Below are 16,865 nucleotides of genomic sequence, written 5' to 3' on the forward strand. Positions count from 1 at the left end.
CCACACACCTACAAATTAGGAGCTGTGGCTGTGTTCTTACAGCTGCTGCTTCCCCATAGTGTCACATAAAACAAATGATAATAAATCCCCCCCCCAATTAAATATCGCAGAAGCCAGATAAAATATCACATCATAGTTAAATACGTAGAGCTGCTACCACCTATACATGCTATCACTATACACATTGAAAATAATTAATCAGATAAAAGTGAAGCGCTTCACACTACCAACCTAAAAGTAAATATGAGACAGCAAAGTAATACAATAATGCAAAAAAAAGAAAAAAATTCCAAGATAATATCCCAAATGCCACACATGTAAAAAATAAAAAGTGACTAAGTAAAAGTTCCATACACAGTCCAATTTAAATGTTTTAACAATCTGTAAAGTAATAGTAGATTTATTATACAGATCTGTATGTCACACCTAAGGAGGGATGGATGTGGAAGAAATAGGGACAGAGAAATTGGGGTCCAGAAGAAGGAATTACTACACTCTAAGTACAAAATGTTTTAATGATTTCCTTTAGGACTGATTCAGTTTTGTGGTACAATGGTTACCCATTCATCTCACTGTAAGCCTTCTCAAGCAGGGAGTTGAAAAAAAAACACATAAGATAAATATAATGACAAATATATCACGTTTCTTTCATGTACTTATGTAATGTCATATTGATAGCTATGTATATAATATATACATATGTATTGGGTCATACTACAAATATACTGTATAATATATATATATATATATATATATATATATATATATATATATATATATATATATATATTAGTTTAACAAAAACACATACACCATAAAAACTTGTTTTGTTAAATTCCTTCTGTCAGCCAGTGATAGACCAGCTTCCCATGATAGGTGGAGTCCAGGCATTATATATATAGAACAAACTCTCCCAGCTCTCCACCTGCATTCTCACCTGCCAAGATGTTGTTTGCTGTGAGCCTCCTCCTGCTGTGTACTGGAATCTCTGCTTATGAAGGTAAGACTTCTCTCCTTTCCCATCTATTTCCACCTTATAGGGAGATTAGACACTATAAAGGTGTCTGCATTTATCCTTTTATACCCAATCAGAATTCAGTATTAAGCATCTTGAAATGAGCAAACTAATTTAAGTGATTTCTGATTGGTTGCCTTGGGTTACTGTACATAACTGCTCTTTGCACTGATATTACAAAAGCCTGCAAATTGAATGCGGCTATTCTAGTTCACAATTCTCTTAAAGTCATTCCAAAAGAGAGGTTTCAGTTTTTCACAAATGCTGGATACGTAACCCCATGGGCTTTTTTTGGCTCTTGCACGTTCAGAATGTGAGATATCTACACTGCCTTTCTGTGCTTGTATTCAGGTCTCACTATTCTTTGTGCAGCGTCCAAAGTTTTAGCCGGTTATTCATTTTATTGCCTATCCCGGCATCTACATGCTTTACACTACAGACACACACAGATGTGGACGGATTTAAAGTGGTATCCGAGCCCCGAGCCTTACGCTCCATTCACACCTTAGCCGCGATTTTGCCCGCGATTCCAAATGGCGGCAAAACGTGGGAATGGGTTTGCGATGCCATTACTTCTTAATGGCACCGCAATCGTGCCACAATTTTGCAGCGATTGTCACACAATCAATCGCTCTGCAATCGCGCTGCAATCGCGGCAACGTGCGCTGCTTGTGGTTTAAAAAGGAGCAGGAGAAAAATTGCGGCGCACTTGGGGTGCCATTAAGAAGTAATAACATCTCAAATGTGTCCCACTTTTTGCCGCGATTTTTAATTGCAGACAGAATAGCGATGATCCCCCCCCCCCTGATTCAAATTGGCCTGTGTGTGAATGGAGCCTTATTCAACTCCTCAGTGACCACCATAAATGAGAAAAAAATGGGTGTAGGTTGGCTGATCTAGCTGTAATTTCGGTATTGATAAGAATAATAGCCAATCTTACCTAACCTGCACCTGTGTATTAGCCTAGATGCTTTCTCCACACCCAATCTGAACACCCCCATATGATGTTTTAACTTACCTTACACTTAAGCTAACTTCAGTTCTGTCCTTCCATGTTAATGATGCAACTTCTCAATTAATGAAATCTTTACCATATACAGTAGTTCAATGTTAACTTTGTATACTGTACCGATACGAAATGTTCACCTTCTGCATCAATAGGGGGGTTATTTACGAAAGGCAAATCCACTTTGCACTACAAGTGCACTTGGAAGTGCAGTTGCTGTAAACCTGAGAGGTAGATCTGAAATGAGGGGGAAGCTCTGCTGATTTTATCATCCAATCATGTGCAAGCTAAAATGCTGTTTTTTAGTTTCCTTGCATGTCCCTCTCGGATCTACAACGACTGCACTTCCAAGTGTACTTTTAGTGTACTTTCAAGTGCACTTGTAGTGCAAAGTGGATTTGCCTTTAGTAAATAACCCCCTATGTTTTATATATGATATGCATTTATATCTGTACTCTTTTTGAAAATTCAATAAATATCAAGTACTGTAATAAAAAAAAATAATAGCCAATCTTTTTTGCATTGTGCTGCTGCACCACGGTACACCTTCTCAATGTGCTAATATGTATTGATGAGCGCTGCACTGCCGATAATTCTGCTTGCAACATGCACAATAGTATGACCATACATGTTCATACATGTTCAATTTTTGGCCATACATGTTCAATTCTCTCGAACAATTTTCCTTTAGATTTACCAAAAACCATGTAAAATTAGGTCAAAACTAAACAACTTTCAGTTGTATTCTGTCAGGCAGACCCTTGTACTACATCATTTCAGGTAAATCTAAAGGAAAACTGTACAAGAAAATTTAACATGTATGGCCAGCCAAAGCCCTCGGCATTAAAACAAAGTATGTTAAATGTAAGCATTTGCAAACTGTATATTTTTAAATATTCAAAAAAAAGGAAAAAAAAAGATTTTTGTCACACCTGTTTGCACTGTATATTACATATTTATATATATTCTATTACGCATGTACAGTATATGTATTATATGATTTTTCTTGAATCCAGATACTCAGTGCACACTAATCCCAGGAAAACTGAGACAGATTGATGCCGGCGCTGGTGAAGTGTTGGGTGTGAACAGTAATGACGACATTTACCAATGGGTAGACAATAACTGGAAGAACATTCCTGGGAAGCTCACCCATGTTTCTGTTGGACCTGCTGGAATTTGGGGTGTGAACAGTGCCAACAACATCTATAAGATCCAGGACAATAAATGGATGTCTGTATCTGGTAAGAATAAAAAAATCTTTGATATAATACACACAAGATATGAGCATATCCATACCTCCCAAATTTTTGAGATGGGAATGAGGGACACCTATTAGCAAAAGTATGTAGGAATAGGACACACCCCTGGCCACACCCCCTTAAATGAGAATTGGAGAAAGAAATGATTACTTAAAACCAGGGGTGGCCCATCCATTAAGGGCACATGGGCGCCACCCCTATCCATGCATCCGGCCCCTTTCAGGACGCTGGACGCATGGATTCCAATGGCGCAGGGAGTGTTTTTTTGAAGCACCTGCGGCTCTAATAGGCTTCAAAATAGGGTGAGCTTGGGGTGCAAAGCATTGCGCTACAAGCCCACCCAGGTGTGTTACAATATCGAATGAATATTCGCTATTGAAACACTGCTCCTCCTCCCAGCCATTCAGGAAGTGGCTCGTGAGACCCATCATCAGATTGGCTGAAAAGAACAGGCAATCCTATTGGATGCCTAGGACGAGGGTAGGGGACGCGCCGCCGCCAAGATGGAGGAATATAGAAGATGGAGGAGATGCCCACTGCCCATGCCTGATGGGGTAAGAAAGTGAGCGGGTGGGGGGGGGCTGGGGGGTTTGAGGTGCTGCCGGGGAGGGAGGTGGTTGTTAAGCCACTGCTTAAAACCCACAAGTGCTTTTTTTTACCACTACTATTCCTTTATACTGGCTTTTAAAATTTACAAATGCAGCAATTTAGAAATGAAATGAAAATTTTGGATAAAAGGTTTAGCACTGGGAAACACTTTTGAAAGATTAAAAGTGCATTTTATATACAATTATATAGGTCAGACCAAAATGAGGGACACATGAGGAGGGAAAAGAGACAGAGGGACATTGGGGGTTATTTACTAAAGGCAAATCCAATTTGATAGTTTCTACCTTCCCGCCTCTACGCTGACCCCGATATATATCAAGGCTGCTGAGCCCTGACACCACTGTCATCGTACGTGCCTCTGTCATCCGCAGCCCTCCTCTGGGTCTCCTGTGTCCTCCCCTCCATCCTCCCCCCCCCCCCTCTGACTTTCAGCTCCGTGTCCGCGCCACCCCTTCCCATCTTGCTGCTCAACTGACTGTTTCTTTTTTATATAATCTTATGTTTTTTTATTGTAATGCCCCCCTGTGACTGTGCTTTATAAAAAAATAATGCTGTATATACCTTTTTTACAGAGCGCTGATCTGCGATCATTGACCCGTCTCTTTCTCCTCTCTTGGCCCGACAGATGCAGCGGGCGGGGCCGCCTCTCTCCTCCTCCCCTCCTGACTGATGTCAGCGGGGAATCCCCGGCCCCACCCACTGCAGGCCGAGAGAGGAGGCGGCGGGTCAATGACGTAGATCAGTGCTCTGTAAACAAGGTATATACAGAATTATTTTTATAAAGCACAGTCACGGGGGGCCATTACATTAAAAAACAACGAGGACTATGTAAAGATACATTGGTGGGTTAACAACCACTTTAAACAACAAAATAGTAGAACACATCCATTATATTTGTATGACAATCAGTTATAACAGCAAAAAAAAAAAAAAAAAACTGATAAAATTGGATAAAGTAGTCATCCAGACAAGGATGTACAAGTACAACAAATATCTAGTGATAAGTAGCTAGATCCCATGTTTACCTCATTGAGAACAAACTGTAAACAGGTGCAAAGATGCGTAGTAAACAGTATTAAAGGTAATTGGACATAATAAAAGATGAGGATTTTAGAAGAATAGTGTTACTCACTGAGTTAAGAATCATGAATTGTGATTCAATTCCTTAAGAGATTTATAAGCTCTAGGGTGATCAATCCAGATTTCATGACTTTTTTTATTTGCATTAACATACAATTTTTCAGGACAAGCTTTTTGGGGTATGTCCCCTTCTTCAAGGTCCCAGCAGTATTGTTTCACAAAAGTTTTAGCAGAATGTTAAAAACTTTTTTTTTTTTTTACCACCCTAAAATGTTTGTGAATCTGTACTGCTAGGACCTTGAAGAAGGGGACATACCCTGAAAGCTTGTCCTTAAAAATTGTATGTTAGTACAAATAAAAAAAGTATCACAGAAAGTACTCAATTGTCTCTATTATTTCCTAAAAAAAGACAATGCATTGTATTTTAGTTTCTGTTTTTCACTCTTGTGCACTCCTGGGTCTGACTGGAATGTGGAATTGTGCATGTAGATTTAAAGCACAACTGAAGGTTCCTGAATTAGGCCCCCTTCACATGATCCGACCAATCGGGTCCGCCTGTCCGTTTTTCAGGCAGGCCCGATCGGGCCACCCATTGTCCTCTATGGGGAGGCGGATGTCAGCGGATACGTGTCCACTGACACCCGCCTGTTAACTACTTAACCTCCGGACCATTTAGCTGGCCAAAGACCAGAGCACTTTTTGCGATTTGGCACTGCATCATTTTAACTGACAATTGCGCGGTCGTGCGACATGGTTCCCAAACAAAATTGATGTCCTTTTTTTCCCCACAAATAGAGCTTTCTTTTGGTGGTATTTGATCACCTCTATGGTTTTTATTTTTTGCTCTATAAACAAAAATAGAGTGACAGTTTGGAAAAAAACGCATTATTTTTTACTTTTTGCTATAATAAATATCCCCAAAAAATATAAAAAAACCATTTTTTTCCCCTCAGTTTAGGCTGATACGTATTCTTCTACATATTTTTGGTAAAAAAAATCCGCAATAAGCGTTTATTGATTGGTTTGCGCAAAAGTTATAGCGTCTACAAAATGGGGGATAGTTTTATGGCATTTTTATTAATATTTTTTTTTTTTACTAGTAATGGCGGCGATCTGCGATTTTTATAATCACTGCAACATTATGGCAGACACATCAGACAATTTTGACACATTTTTGGGACCATTGTCATTTTTACAGCGATCAGTGCTATAAAAATGCATTGATTACTGTGTAAATGACACTGGCAGTGAAGGGGTTAACCACTAGGGGGCGGTGAAGGGGTTAAGTGTGTTCTAGGGAGTGATTCTAACTGTTAGGGGGTGTGGCTACGAGTGACACGTCACTGATCACCGCTTCCGATCACAGGGAGCTATGATCAGTGACAGTGTCACTAGGCAGAACAGGGAGATGCTTGTTTACATCAGCATTTCCCCGTTCTTCAGCTCTGTGAGACGATCACGGGTATCCCCGCGGACATCGAGTCCGCAAGACCCGCGATCCTACTCATGGAGCTTGCGGCAGGGTCGCAAATTCAAAGAGACATACAGGTACGCCCATTTGCGCTGCCATGCCATTTTGCCGATGTATATGTCGGCAAGTGGTTAACCGAACCGACAAAATCCGCTGAAAACAGACGTATGGCGATACGTTCGCCATCCGTCCAGCGGGTTGGATGGGATCGGATAAAAATGGACAGGCTGCCTGTTTTCATCCGATCTCCCCATAGAGAAGAGCGGGACTCTAACACATCCATCTCAGCCTGCTCACCTGCAATCAACAGAGTGATCCCTGCTGAGCAAGCAGAGTCCATCAAAACAGATGAACTCCGTGTGAAAGGGGCCTTAGAGTCTATACAAGTACCAAAGCCAGTTACGATGTGATGCACAAACCTCATAAGATAAGCAAAAATCGTCCTTTACCTTCCCTGACTGAACCAAATCCTTCTTCATTTGTGTCTCACACGTTCCCCCTCCCAGACACTGCAGCTCACAGTGGGAGGGGTTCAGCAGCAGAGGCAGAGCTGTCACTCCAGAAAGCAGTGGGCCGGACTAGGTGTGGCCAGGTCCTGAATGACAAGCTATAGTCTTGTGTATATCAGCAGTGACAATGATGATAGTTAATTACCTAGAAACACTTTTCATCCCACTGTAGAGAAAGCAGGCACAGCCAACATGTAAGTGGCAACTCTGCTCTAAATCCAGGAGCAGTGCAGCATCATTACCACGCATCATCACACAAGTTTCATTAGGAACATTTCCATGATTATTGGGTATTTGTGGAACTTTACAAAGAAGAAAAAATTGTAAATGCTGATACACTTCTAATTAAAGGGTAACTCCACTATCATGGGGAAAATAATTAGCAAAAAATAATAATAATAATATAACATATACAATTGTGACACAAGTCATATTGTAATTGTATGTTCATAAAAATTACCTTTCCTTTTCAATCTGCAGCTGCTGTTATTTTCTATAAAATGCAATGCAATATGGCTACCTGGAAGTGTTTGGTACACAGAATGTGTACAGAACGCCCCCCAGAAACATAATTTCCTGCTTGTGTAATTGGCTCACTAATGTTCCCAGAAGTCTACACTAAGATAAAAGTCAGATTTTTGGCATCCCCTGCAACAAAAATGTCATTTTTGGTGAGATACTCCCAATAGGAAATCTCATTTAAATTGAAGCAGACCCTGCCACTTTCCTCATTAGAGCCCTACAGCTGCAGCAGCTGGTTGATAATTATGAAACCCCTCCCATTAGACTCACTCAGCACAGAGAAACACACAGGGATTTCTTCAGAATAACAAAAGAATGAATCTGAAACAAAGTTTGTTAAAGTGATAGTAAAGTCCGTTTTTTTTCTTTAAAAATAATAAACATGTTATACGTACCTGCTCTGTGCAGTGGTTTTGCACAGAGCACCCCAGATCCTCCTCTTTTTGGGTCCCTCTCCGGCTTTCTTGGCCCCTTCCTCCTGTCGAGTGCCCCCACAACAAGTAGCTTGCTATGGGAGCACCTGAGCCGAGCCACAGCTCTGTGTGTCTATTCAGACACGGAGCTGCGGTTCGCCTCCCCCCTCTCTCCTGATTGGCTAACTGACTTTGATTGACAGCAGAGGGAGCCAATGGCACCTCTGCTGTGTCTCAGCCAATCAGGAGGGAGAGACGACCGAGGCACTCGTGCACATCGCTGGAAAGAGATGGGCTCAGGTAAGTATTAGGGGGGGGGCTGCACACAGAAGCTTTTTTTTATTTTAATGCATAGAATGCATTAAGATAAAAAAAACGTTCTGCCTTTAGAATCACTTTAATATACCTGCAATGTACATAGATCACCCAGAAGGGAATGTTTTTTTCTCAACAAAAGTGGAGTTACAATGTATTCTAATAGGGGAATGGCGCTGTTCACAGACAGTAGAAAAATCAAAAAAACAAAAAAAAACAAAAAAAATGTGAATGAAAAAATATTAAAAAATGTGAATGAAAAAATATTAAAAATATTGGGAAAGAAAATGGACAATAAGTGTGAGGTGTGCACCAAAGTCCACAACAGACTAAGTGAGAGATTCTTGCTAAAATCCTGCAAGTTATTCCATTGCGTGTTTTACATAGGATGTGGGTGTGCAAATCACTACCATTGGTGAAAGAATTGCAAAATCATACAAAACAAAAGATAGATGAAAGTGACATAGAAAATTATATCAACATTTGAAGATCCCACTCGCGTGCCCAGTGACATAAAAAATACATGTAAATAGGCCAAATAATAATAAACATCTGTAATCCCTCTGACATAAACCGTGAAAAAAAATGTATATAGGTGCAAACAGAATATGTGTATATATTAGATAGATTCATCAAAAAAATTGTAATGGTGAATATGTGCGATCAAAAAGATATATAAAATAATGTATGTGCTACAATCAAAATCGTCCAATGTAAATTGTCCAATAAATGTAAAGGAGATCCCTCTACACAGATGGTAGGTATATCCAACAGATGTGTAATCCCCAGCGAATTTTCAATAATGATGTGTCCGTGTTTGGCAGGCCCCCACTTGTGCCCTCACTCACCAGAAAGCCCAACCCCTGCAGGGGTGAAGGGCATGAATAGATCCTGTGGCCGGAATCCTGGACGCCCGGAATCCCCCTCTCAGGTTCAGCGAGCTCCTTCCCTCTAAATCCACAGTGTTCTTTCTTTCCTTTTACACTCCGTCACGTCCCACGCTAGGCAAAAACGATGTGTTCTGCTTATGCAGTCTCCTGGAATTTCCATGGATGGATATGGATGGATATTCCAGGAGACTGCATAAGCAGAACACATCATTTTTGCCTAGAGTGGGACGTGACGGAGTGTAAAAGGAAAGAAAGAACACTGTGGATTTAGAGGGAAGGAGCTCGCTGAACCTGAGAGGGGGATTCCGGGCGTCCAGGATTCCGGCCACAGGATCTATTCATGCCCTTCACCCCTGCAGGGGTTGGGCTTTCTGGTGAGTGAGGGCACAAGTGGGGGCCTGCCAAACACGGACACATCATTATTGAAAATTCGCTGGGGATTACACATCTGTTGGATATACCTACCATCTGTGTAGAGGGATCTCCTTCACATTTATTGGACAATTTACATTGGACGATTTTGATTGTAGCACATACATTATTTTATATATCTTTTTGATCGCACATATTCACCATTACTATTTTTTTGATTAATCTATCTAATATATACACATATTCTGTTTGCACCTATATACATTTTTTTCACGGTTTATGTCAGAGGGATTACAGATGTTTATTATTATTTGGCCTATTTACATGTATTTTTTATGTCACTGGGCACGCGAGTGGGATCTTCAAATGTTGATATAATTTTCTATGTCACTTTCATCTATCTTTTGTTTTGTATGATTTTGCAATTCTTTCACCAATGGTAGTGATTTGCACACCCACATCCTATGTAAAACACGCAATGGAATAACTTGCAGGATTTTAGCAAGAATCTCTCACTTAGTCTGTTGTGGACTTTGGTGCACACCTCACACTTATTGTCCGTTTTCTCTCCCAATATTTTTAATATTTTTTCATTCACATTTTTTTGGTGTTTTTTTTTTTTTTTTGTTTTTTTGATTTTTCTACTGTCTGTGAACAGCGCCATTCCCCTATTAGAATACATTGTAGTACGTGGATTTCACTTCGGTGTTTCCAGTTTGCCTGGGGGGCTGCAGTTCCTTGTTGATATTGATCCTAAGCGCAGAATACTCGATTTCCAAAAGTGGAGTTAAGCTTTAAGTCTTGAAGCATATATTTTGTAAAAGGCCATAGTTCTACATTAGGCTGCAGCCCACTATTGGTGAAATCAGGTTCTCCAGTGACACCATCAATCACAAAGATCCTCCTATATGAAATCGTTATATTTGATAAATTACTTTTTGATACATTAGATAGTGTAACAAAAATGAAAGCAGTCCTGTAAAGTTTGGATGGACATCTTCTTGCTACAAGGAAAAATGACTGCCCCATTGTGGCAACTTTGTGTTTCCCCAGTCTGACGGGACATGTCATTGGCCTTGAGATGGCACAGGAGATTTTGCATAATTGTTGCCCTTTCTGCAAAAAGAAGGACACTTGGCCACCATGCTATTGTTTTAATGTTCTTTCTGTCATTACACTCAATGTTGTGTTTTGTGTTTTTTTTCAACAGGGCTTTTGAAGCAGATAGATGCTGGTGGTGATAAGTTCTTGGGTGGAGTGAATGCACAAGACAACATTTACTGCTTGAGACAGAGTTGCACAGTTTCAGGATTATCTGCTGTATACTGGACACCGCTGGAGGGGTCACTGAAATATTACAGCTGTGGTCCACTGGGCTGCTGGGGAGTCAACAGCAACGACAATATTTACTTCCGCCAGAGTGTCAGCCCAACCGCCTGCCAGGGATCCCAATGGCAGCTTATTGAAGGTGCTCTGAAGATGATAGAGGTTGGCACAGATGGTTCCGTGTACGGTGTTAACTCTGCAGGCAACGTGTACAGAAGGTATTTTTTTTAACTATGTACAGTATGCAGTAGCATTAAGGCAATGTGATAAAAAAAACTGCCAATTTAGTAAAGAAGTATTAATTGTGAATGTTGAGGATGGACCAGTTAGACAAGTACATATAATTGAGCAACTACTGTGTATGCTCCCAATAATGTTAGCAAATCTGGTATATTTTGTTCCCTTGTCAAATGTGCTTTTTGAACCCTCAACATAGGCATTAAATGATACAACCAATGAGCATGGTTTTTTATACATCCTTCATTTGTCAGTCTGGAAAGCTTATCCTAGTAATGCCTATGATGGCCAGGATTCCTTAACATTTTCCTATTTCTAATATTACTTTTTATGTTGTATAACTGAGAAATATTTTTGTTTTAGGGATGGAATCAGTGCCAGAAACCCAATTGGAACATCCTGGACCCAGCTGGACCTCTCCTTTACTTTCAAACACGTCACTTACGACAGCGGCTATCTGTGGCTTATCACCCCAACTGATAACATCGTTCGATGTTCACTCAATACCTGATTTGGCCATAACACAAGACCAAGCAGAGTACTCTATAGTGTGATCCGAGCCTAGGTGATTACATGGACTGCTCTCTTCGTCTACTCATCTCTGTCAATTGGTATTTGGGTATTCTTGTATTTCTGCAATGTTTTGCATTGCCAATAAAATAATTTAATGCTAGCTAGGGCTTCCAGTCCATCACACATTTGTATTTTGTTTTACAAATATTTCAGAGCAAATAAACTTTTTTTCTCGAAAAATTATGTCCTTTGACATTGTCAGAGAAATATTGCTAAAAAATTGTTTATCTTGTTTTATCTCGGTCAACAATATTGAATTAGCTAGTCTGGGAGGAATCCAGAGAAGGGTGTATCAGGTCCTCCACACAGCAACAGACCATGAGGCTAATTTACTATAGGTGTTGAGAGTCTTCACTCAATAAATGTTACCTTTATTTACTTTGAATATCGAGTCATATGCAGATTAAATAAATAAAGAGGAATTAGGTTTTTGCATGGTTGGATAATTTAAGATTCTCAACTCCTTTAGGAAATCAGCATCAGTGTTATTTGAATTGCTCACATTAGTAAACAGCAAAGTAATTAATGTAGAAATGGCCAAAGGAAACCAGATTTCTTAAAGTAATAAACCCTTACCTATACCCAGTGTGGTTACTGGCCTCAGGTGACACACAAAGATCAAACAAATACAAAATACATTATTTGTACCTGTTTATCTGCAAACCCTCTCTTCTCCACAGCCACTCACATTACAGAATTTGACAGCATTTCTCAGCTCCAGAAGGCAGGGGGCGGGATCTGATGTCACATACTGCTCAGCAAAGGGGAAAAAGTTGGGTGTAATCTGAGACTTATGCCGCATACACACGAGCGGACTTTACGGCAGACTTTGCCCAGAGGATGGGATTTCATCGGGCAATTCGATCGTGTGTGGGCTCCAGCGGACTTTGTTTTCTCAAAAGTTGGGCGGACTTAGATTTGAAACATGTTTCAAATCTATCCGACGGACTCAAGTCCGGTTGAAAAGTCCGCTCGTCTGTATGCTAGTTCGATGGACAAAAAGCCACGCTAGGGCAGCTATTGGCTACTGGCTATGAACTTCCTTGTTTTAGTCCGGTCGTACGTCATCACGTACGAATCCGTTGGACTTTGGTGTGATTGTGTGTAGGCAAGTCCGTTCATTCAGAAAGTCCGTCGTAAAGTCCGTCAAAGTCTGCCGTAAAGTCCGCTCGTGTGTACACGGCTTTAAGCAGGGAAAGGATACACCCCCCTCTACATAGTGCATAGAAATATGCACAGTTGAGGCTGTCAATCTCCTGCTGGTATTGGCATAGGCTATCAGTAGGGAAATGCAAATAGCAGAGTAAGGAGACAGGAAACAGAAATCACATTAGGTGCTTTATTGCAGAAGATATCTACTACAGAGCCTTTTGCAGTAAAATATTCTCACCTGCCTGCTTGCAACCTTTTTTTTAGGAGATATGCAGCGGTGGCATACCTAGACTATCTGACCCAGGGGCTGGATCATTTTTAAACATCCCCCTTCTCCTATATATAAAATATATACAGATATGCAATAAGTATTGCACTAAAGTACTGCACTAATGCCCTGTACACACGGTCGGACTTTCCGACAAAATATGTGACAAAATATGTGCGATCTGAGCTTGTTGTCGGAAATTCCGACCGTGTGTGGGCTTCATCGGACTTTTTTCATCGGAATTTCCGACACACAAAGTTTGAGAGCATGCTATAAAATTTTCCGATAACAAAATCCGATCCTTTAAATTCCGATCGTGTGTAGACAAATCCGACGGACAAAGTGCCACGCATGCTCAGAATAAATTAAGAGATGAAAGCTATTGGCTATTGCCACGTTTATAGTCCCGATGTAGGTGTTTTACGTCACCGCGTTCAGAATGATCGGATTTTCCGACAACTTTGTGCGACCGTGTGTATGCAAGACAAGTTTGACAACATCCGTTGGAAAAAAACGATGGATTTTGTTGTCGGAATGTCCGATCAATGTCCGACCGTATGTACAGGGCATAAGAGTGCCAGAAACATGTCCACCAAGACAACATCAGTATTGAATTGACACAGTTAGGGCCTATAGTGAGACATAACTGCACAAAGTCAACACTGTATATTGTTCTCTGAAGGAATGTTAGGAATTCAAGAAACATTTTAATCAAGAGTTATTTATGCTTAAGATCTGCTATGGATTCTAAGATTTATCTACAATTATTCCAGAAGAAGAGAGTCTTAATGGAGGACATTGATCTTCTAAACCTGGTGTAATATGTGCATGGCAGTCCCTAAGGCAGCCTTTCATAACCAGGGTTCTGTGGCACCCTGGGGTCCCTTCAAAGATTGCTAGGTGTTTCCTTGGGCAGTTAGCAATTTCTGCCTCTCAGATATGTAACCACTGACATCAACAATCTTTTAAGCAATTCTTCTCCCTGGCCACCAGTGTAAGGTACATTCTTCCCAATGTCAGGAGCATTCTTTCCACTGATTACCAAAATAAGAGGGTCCCTTGGGTTTAACCTCTTCTGGACCACCCCACGTACATATACTGCAGCAGGGAGGCCTCTGTGCACAAAATCCCGTACCTATACGTGATTCACGCCCACGGGTAGGGGATGCAAGCGCCCACTGTCCCTGCGGTGGTCGGATTAGTTTCAGAACCAATCAATCCCCCCAGTTAAGCCTTTCACTCCCTGTCACATTGTCACTAGGTACACTGTACAGATATTTTACTGATCACTGTATTGGTGTCACTGGTGATGCTAGATAGCGTTAGCGGCAGTCCCAGGTAGGGTCAGATTACCCGCCATATATTCCCTCATAAAGTTTTAATCCCTGATCACCCCCAGTTAACCCTTTCACTGCCCTGTCACAGTGTCATTAGTACAGTGTACAGATCTTTTTTCTGATCACTGTATTAGTATCATAGGGGACGCCAGAGCAAAAGTTCCTCACAGGCTGAAGAAGTGCCAGGTTCCAAGCGAGATGCCTTACTGCCAAGATCCAACAATAAGCAAAGTTTCCCACCGCCCAAGTCAGGTGACTGACTGGGTAACCCACTGCTGGGGTCAAGGGACTGGCTGGGTGTCCTGCTGGCCAGATTCTCTAAGATGCACAGCATTCAACCCTCCAAGTCCCTCAAAACAACAGATATCCCAATGCTGGGGTCCCACAGGTTATCTGCAAACTTAGCCCTGGAGTCATGTGACAATACTGGAACCCAGACACGAAAGTGTCTCGTCATAACCATGTAGCTTGCCTGGTTTCCAGGACTTGATCCACACATCAAAAGCCACCTAGGTCTCTCTGAGGCACTGGTTACCCAACCCGGGATCCCTAGTGCACCCGGAGCTGTGGCAATCGCATCCAAATCATGACAAGGCACAGATCGTATTCTGCCATTCCCCGGGAGCTTACCACGACTAGGGCCATGCAGGGCCCAGGGGACAATCCAACTGAGCAGCTGGCCTATGCCAGCTGCTCAACTGGATTGTTATGCAAAGGCTAAGTGTCCACCTGCTAATGGGTCCTAAATCTGCCCTGAGTTTGAGTCAGTAGAACCTGGCTGTGTGGTAGGTAGAAGATAATTAAGATCATCAAAGGCTGGGCAGCAGGCAGAGGCACATCAGGCTGGGTAGCAGGCAAAGGCACATCAGGCTGGACAGCAGGCAGAGGCACATCAGGTAAATGCACATCAGGCTGGGCAGCGGGCCAAGGCACATCAGGATGGGCAGCGGGCAGAGGCAAATCAGGCAGGGCAGCAGGCAGAGGCACTTCAGGCTGGGCAGTGGGCGGAGGCACATAAGGCTGGGCAGTGGGCAGAGGCACATAAGGCTGGGCAGCAGGCAGGGCAGCGGGCAGAGGCACATCAGGCTGGGCAGCAGGCAGAGGAACATCAGGCTGGGCAGTGGGCAGAGGCACATCAGGCTGGGCAGCGGGCAGAGGCACATCAGGCTGGGCAGCGGGCAGAGGCACATCAGGTAGAGGCACATCAGTCTGGACAGCGGGCAGAGGCACATCAGACCATCGGAAGCCGGCCTAACCCCACTGGCAATCATAGAGGCAGGATTGAGTAGATCGGCTGACGTGGAGGCAGATTGAAGCAGATCGGCTGACGTGGAGGCAGATAGAAGCAGATCGGCTGGCGAGGAGGCAGACTGCAGCAGATAAACTGGCGTGAAAGCAGACTGGAGCAGATTGGCTGGCGTAAAGGGAGACTGGAGCAGATCGGCTGGCATGGAGGCAGACTGGAGCAGATTGGCTGGCGTGGAGGCAGACTGGAGCAGATTGGCTGGCGTGGAGGCAGACTGGAGCAGATTGGTTGGCGTGGAGGCAGACTTGGATAGTGACAGGATTGTGCGAGTTGGGAAAAACTTCAGTTTCTTTTTGGGTTTAGCCACTGAGGTTCTGTATATAAACGCAGGGCTGTGAGTAGGTGGAAGAGAAGAGCTGAGGGATGGTGAAAAGAGGGAGCAGTTGCTAAGAAGGATTTCTGAGGGATTGTCACAGGCAGCGGAGAAGAGGTAATCTTCAAGAGGTTAAAGGCAGGGTAGGTGCAGCAAGTGGAAACAAGGTACTGACATATGGATGTAGTAGGCTATATTGGACTGCAACTGTGGTTGCTGTGGGTGATGGAGAGAGAGATACTTAGGGAGGCAGGTGTCTAGCAGCAGGAATGGGTTGTTGCAAGCTAACTGAGGCTGAATGCAATATATCTGACTATGCTTGTAGTAATGGTTGAAGAAAATTCAGTTTACACACTGACTAGTGAATACTGCTCAAAGAAATAAGCCGATTCATCCTCCAATAACCAAACCAATGATTCTACCTGAGCCATACTGAAGGGGGAGAAAAGTGTTCCGCAAAGACTTGAATCAATGGCTGAACATCACCAAACAACATCCTGTCCTGATCAACAGATATAATACAACATTAAGTCATACATATAGCCTGACCGCTACATACTCCCCCTGCTTGAATTCTTTGGTCCCCAAAGATACCATGAGGGTATGTCTGACACAAACAAACTATGTTCAAATCCTGACTTATAACCAGCACTATTCACTAAGTCCCTTAGCTCTCACATATTAATTGAAATACTTTAGGTGTAACTTCAATCCCAAAATTTGACAAGGCCTGGGCAACTCTCATGTCTAACCCGATAGTGTCAGAGGTCAGAGCAGATCCATTGCCTACCCAATTAACAGCGGGTGGCAGAGCTTCAGGGGCAGAGCAATGAGCTGTAGAGACTGGCTCTTCGGAACTCTCCCCCAGCGTGTCATAAGTGAGTCTTTG

The 16,865-nt window shown here is 42.4% G+C and overlaps 1 protein-coding gene across 1 annotated transcript; it reads left to right on the plus strand.

Annotated features, from left to right (window-relative positions):
* The first annotated feature begins 925 nt into the window (after positions 1–925).
* Positions 926–11,780, plus strand: LOC141110018 (fish-egg lectin-like). The gene is made up of 4 exons (XM_073601264.1): positions 926–1,000; positions 3,038–3,265; positions 10,675–11,008; positions 11,391–11,780. Exons 1-4 carry the CDS (start codon positions 946–948, stop codon positions 11,536–11,538), a joined length of 765 nt encoding a protein of 254 aa, XP_073457365.1. The 5' UTR covers positions 926–945; the 3' UTR covers positions 11,539–11,780.
* The last annotated feature ends 5,085 nt before the right edge of the window (positions 11,781–16,865 follow it).

This window comes from Aquarana catesbeiana, linkage group LG10 (assembly GCF_042186555.1).
Source record: "Aquarana catesbeiana isolate 2022-GZ linkage group LG10, ASM4218655v1, whole genome shotgun sequence".
Lineage (NCBI taxonomy): Eukaryota > Metazoa > Chordata > Amphibia > Anura > Ranidae > Aquarana > Aquarana catesbeiana.

Coding starts and splice junctions, on each gene's coding strand:
- LOC141110018 (XM_073601264.1), top strand. CDS start 946: ATGTTGTTTGCTGTGAGCCTCCTCCTGCTGTGTACTGGAATCTCTGCT. Junction 1,001..3,037: donor TGGAATCTCTGCTTATGAAG/GTAAGACTTCTC, acceptor TCTTGAATCCAG/ATACTCAGTGCACACTAATC. Junction 11,009..11,390: donor GCAGGCAACGTGTACAGAAG/GTATTTTTTTTA, acceptor TTTTTGTTTTAG/GGATGGAATCAGTGCCAGAA.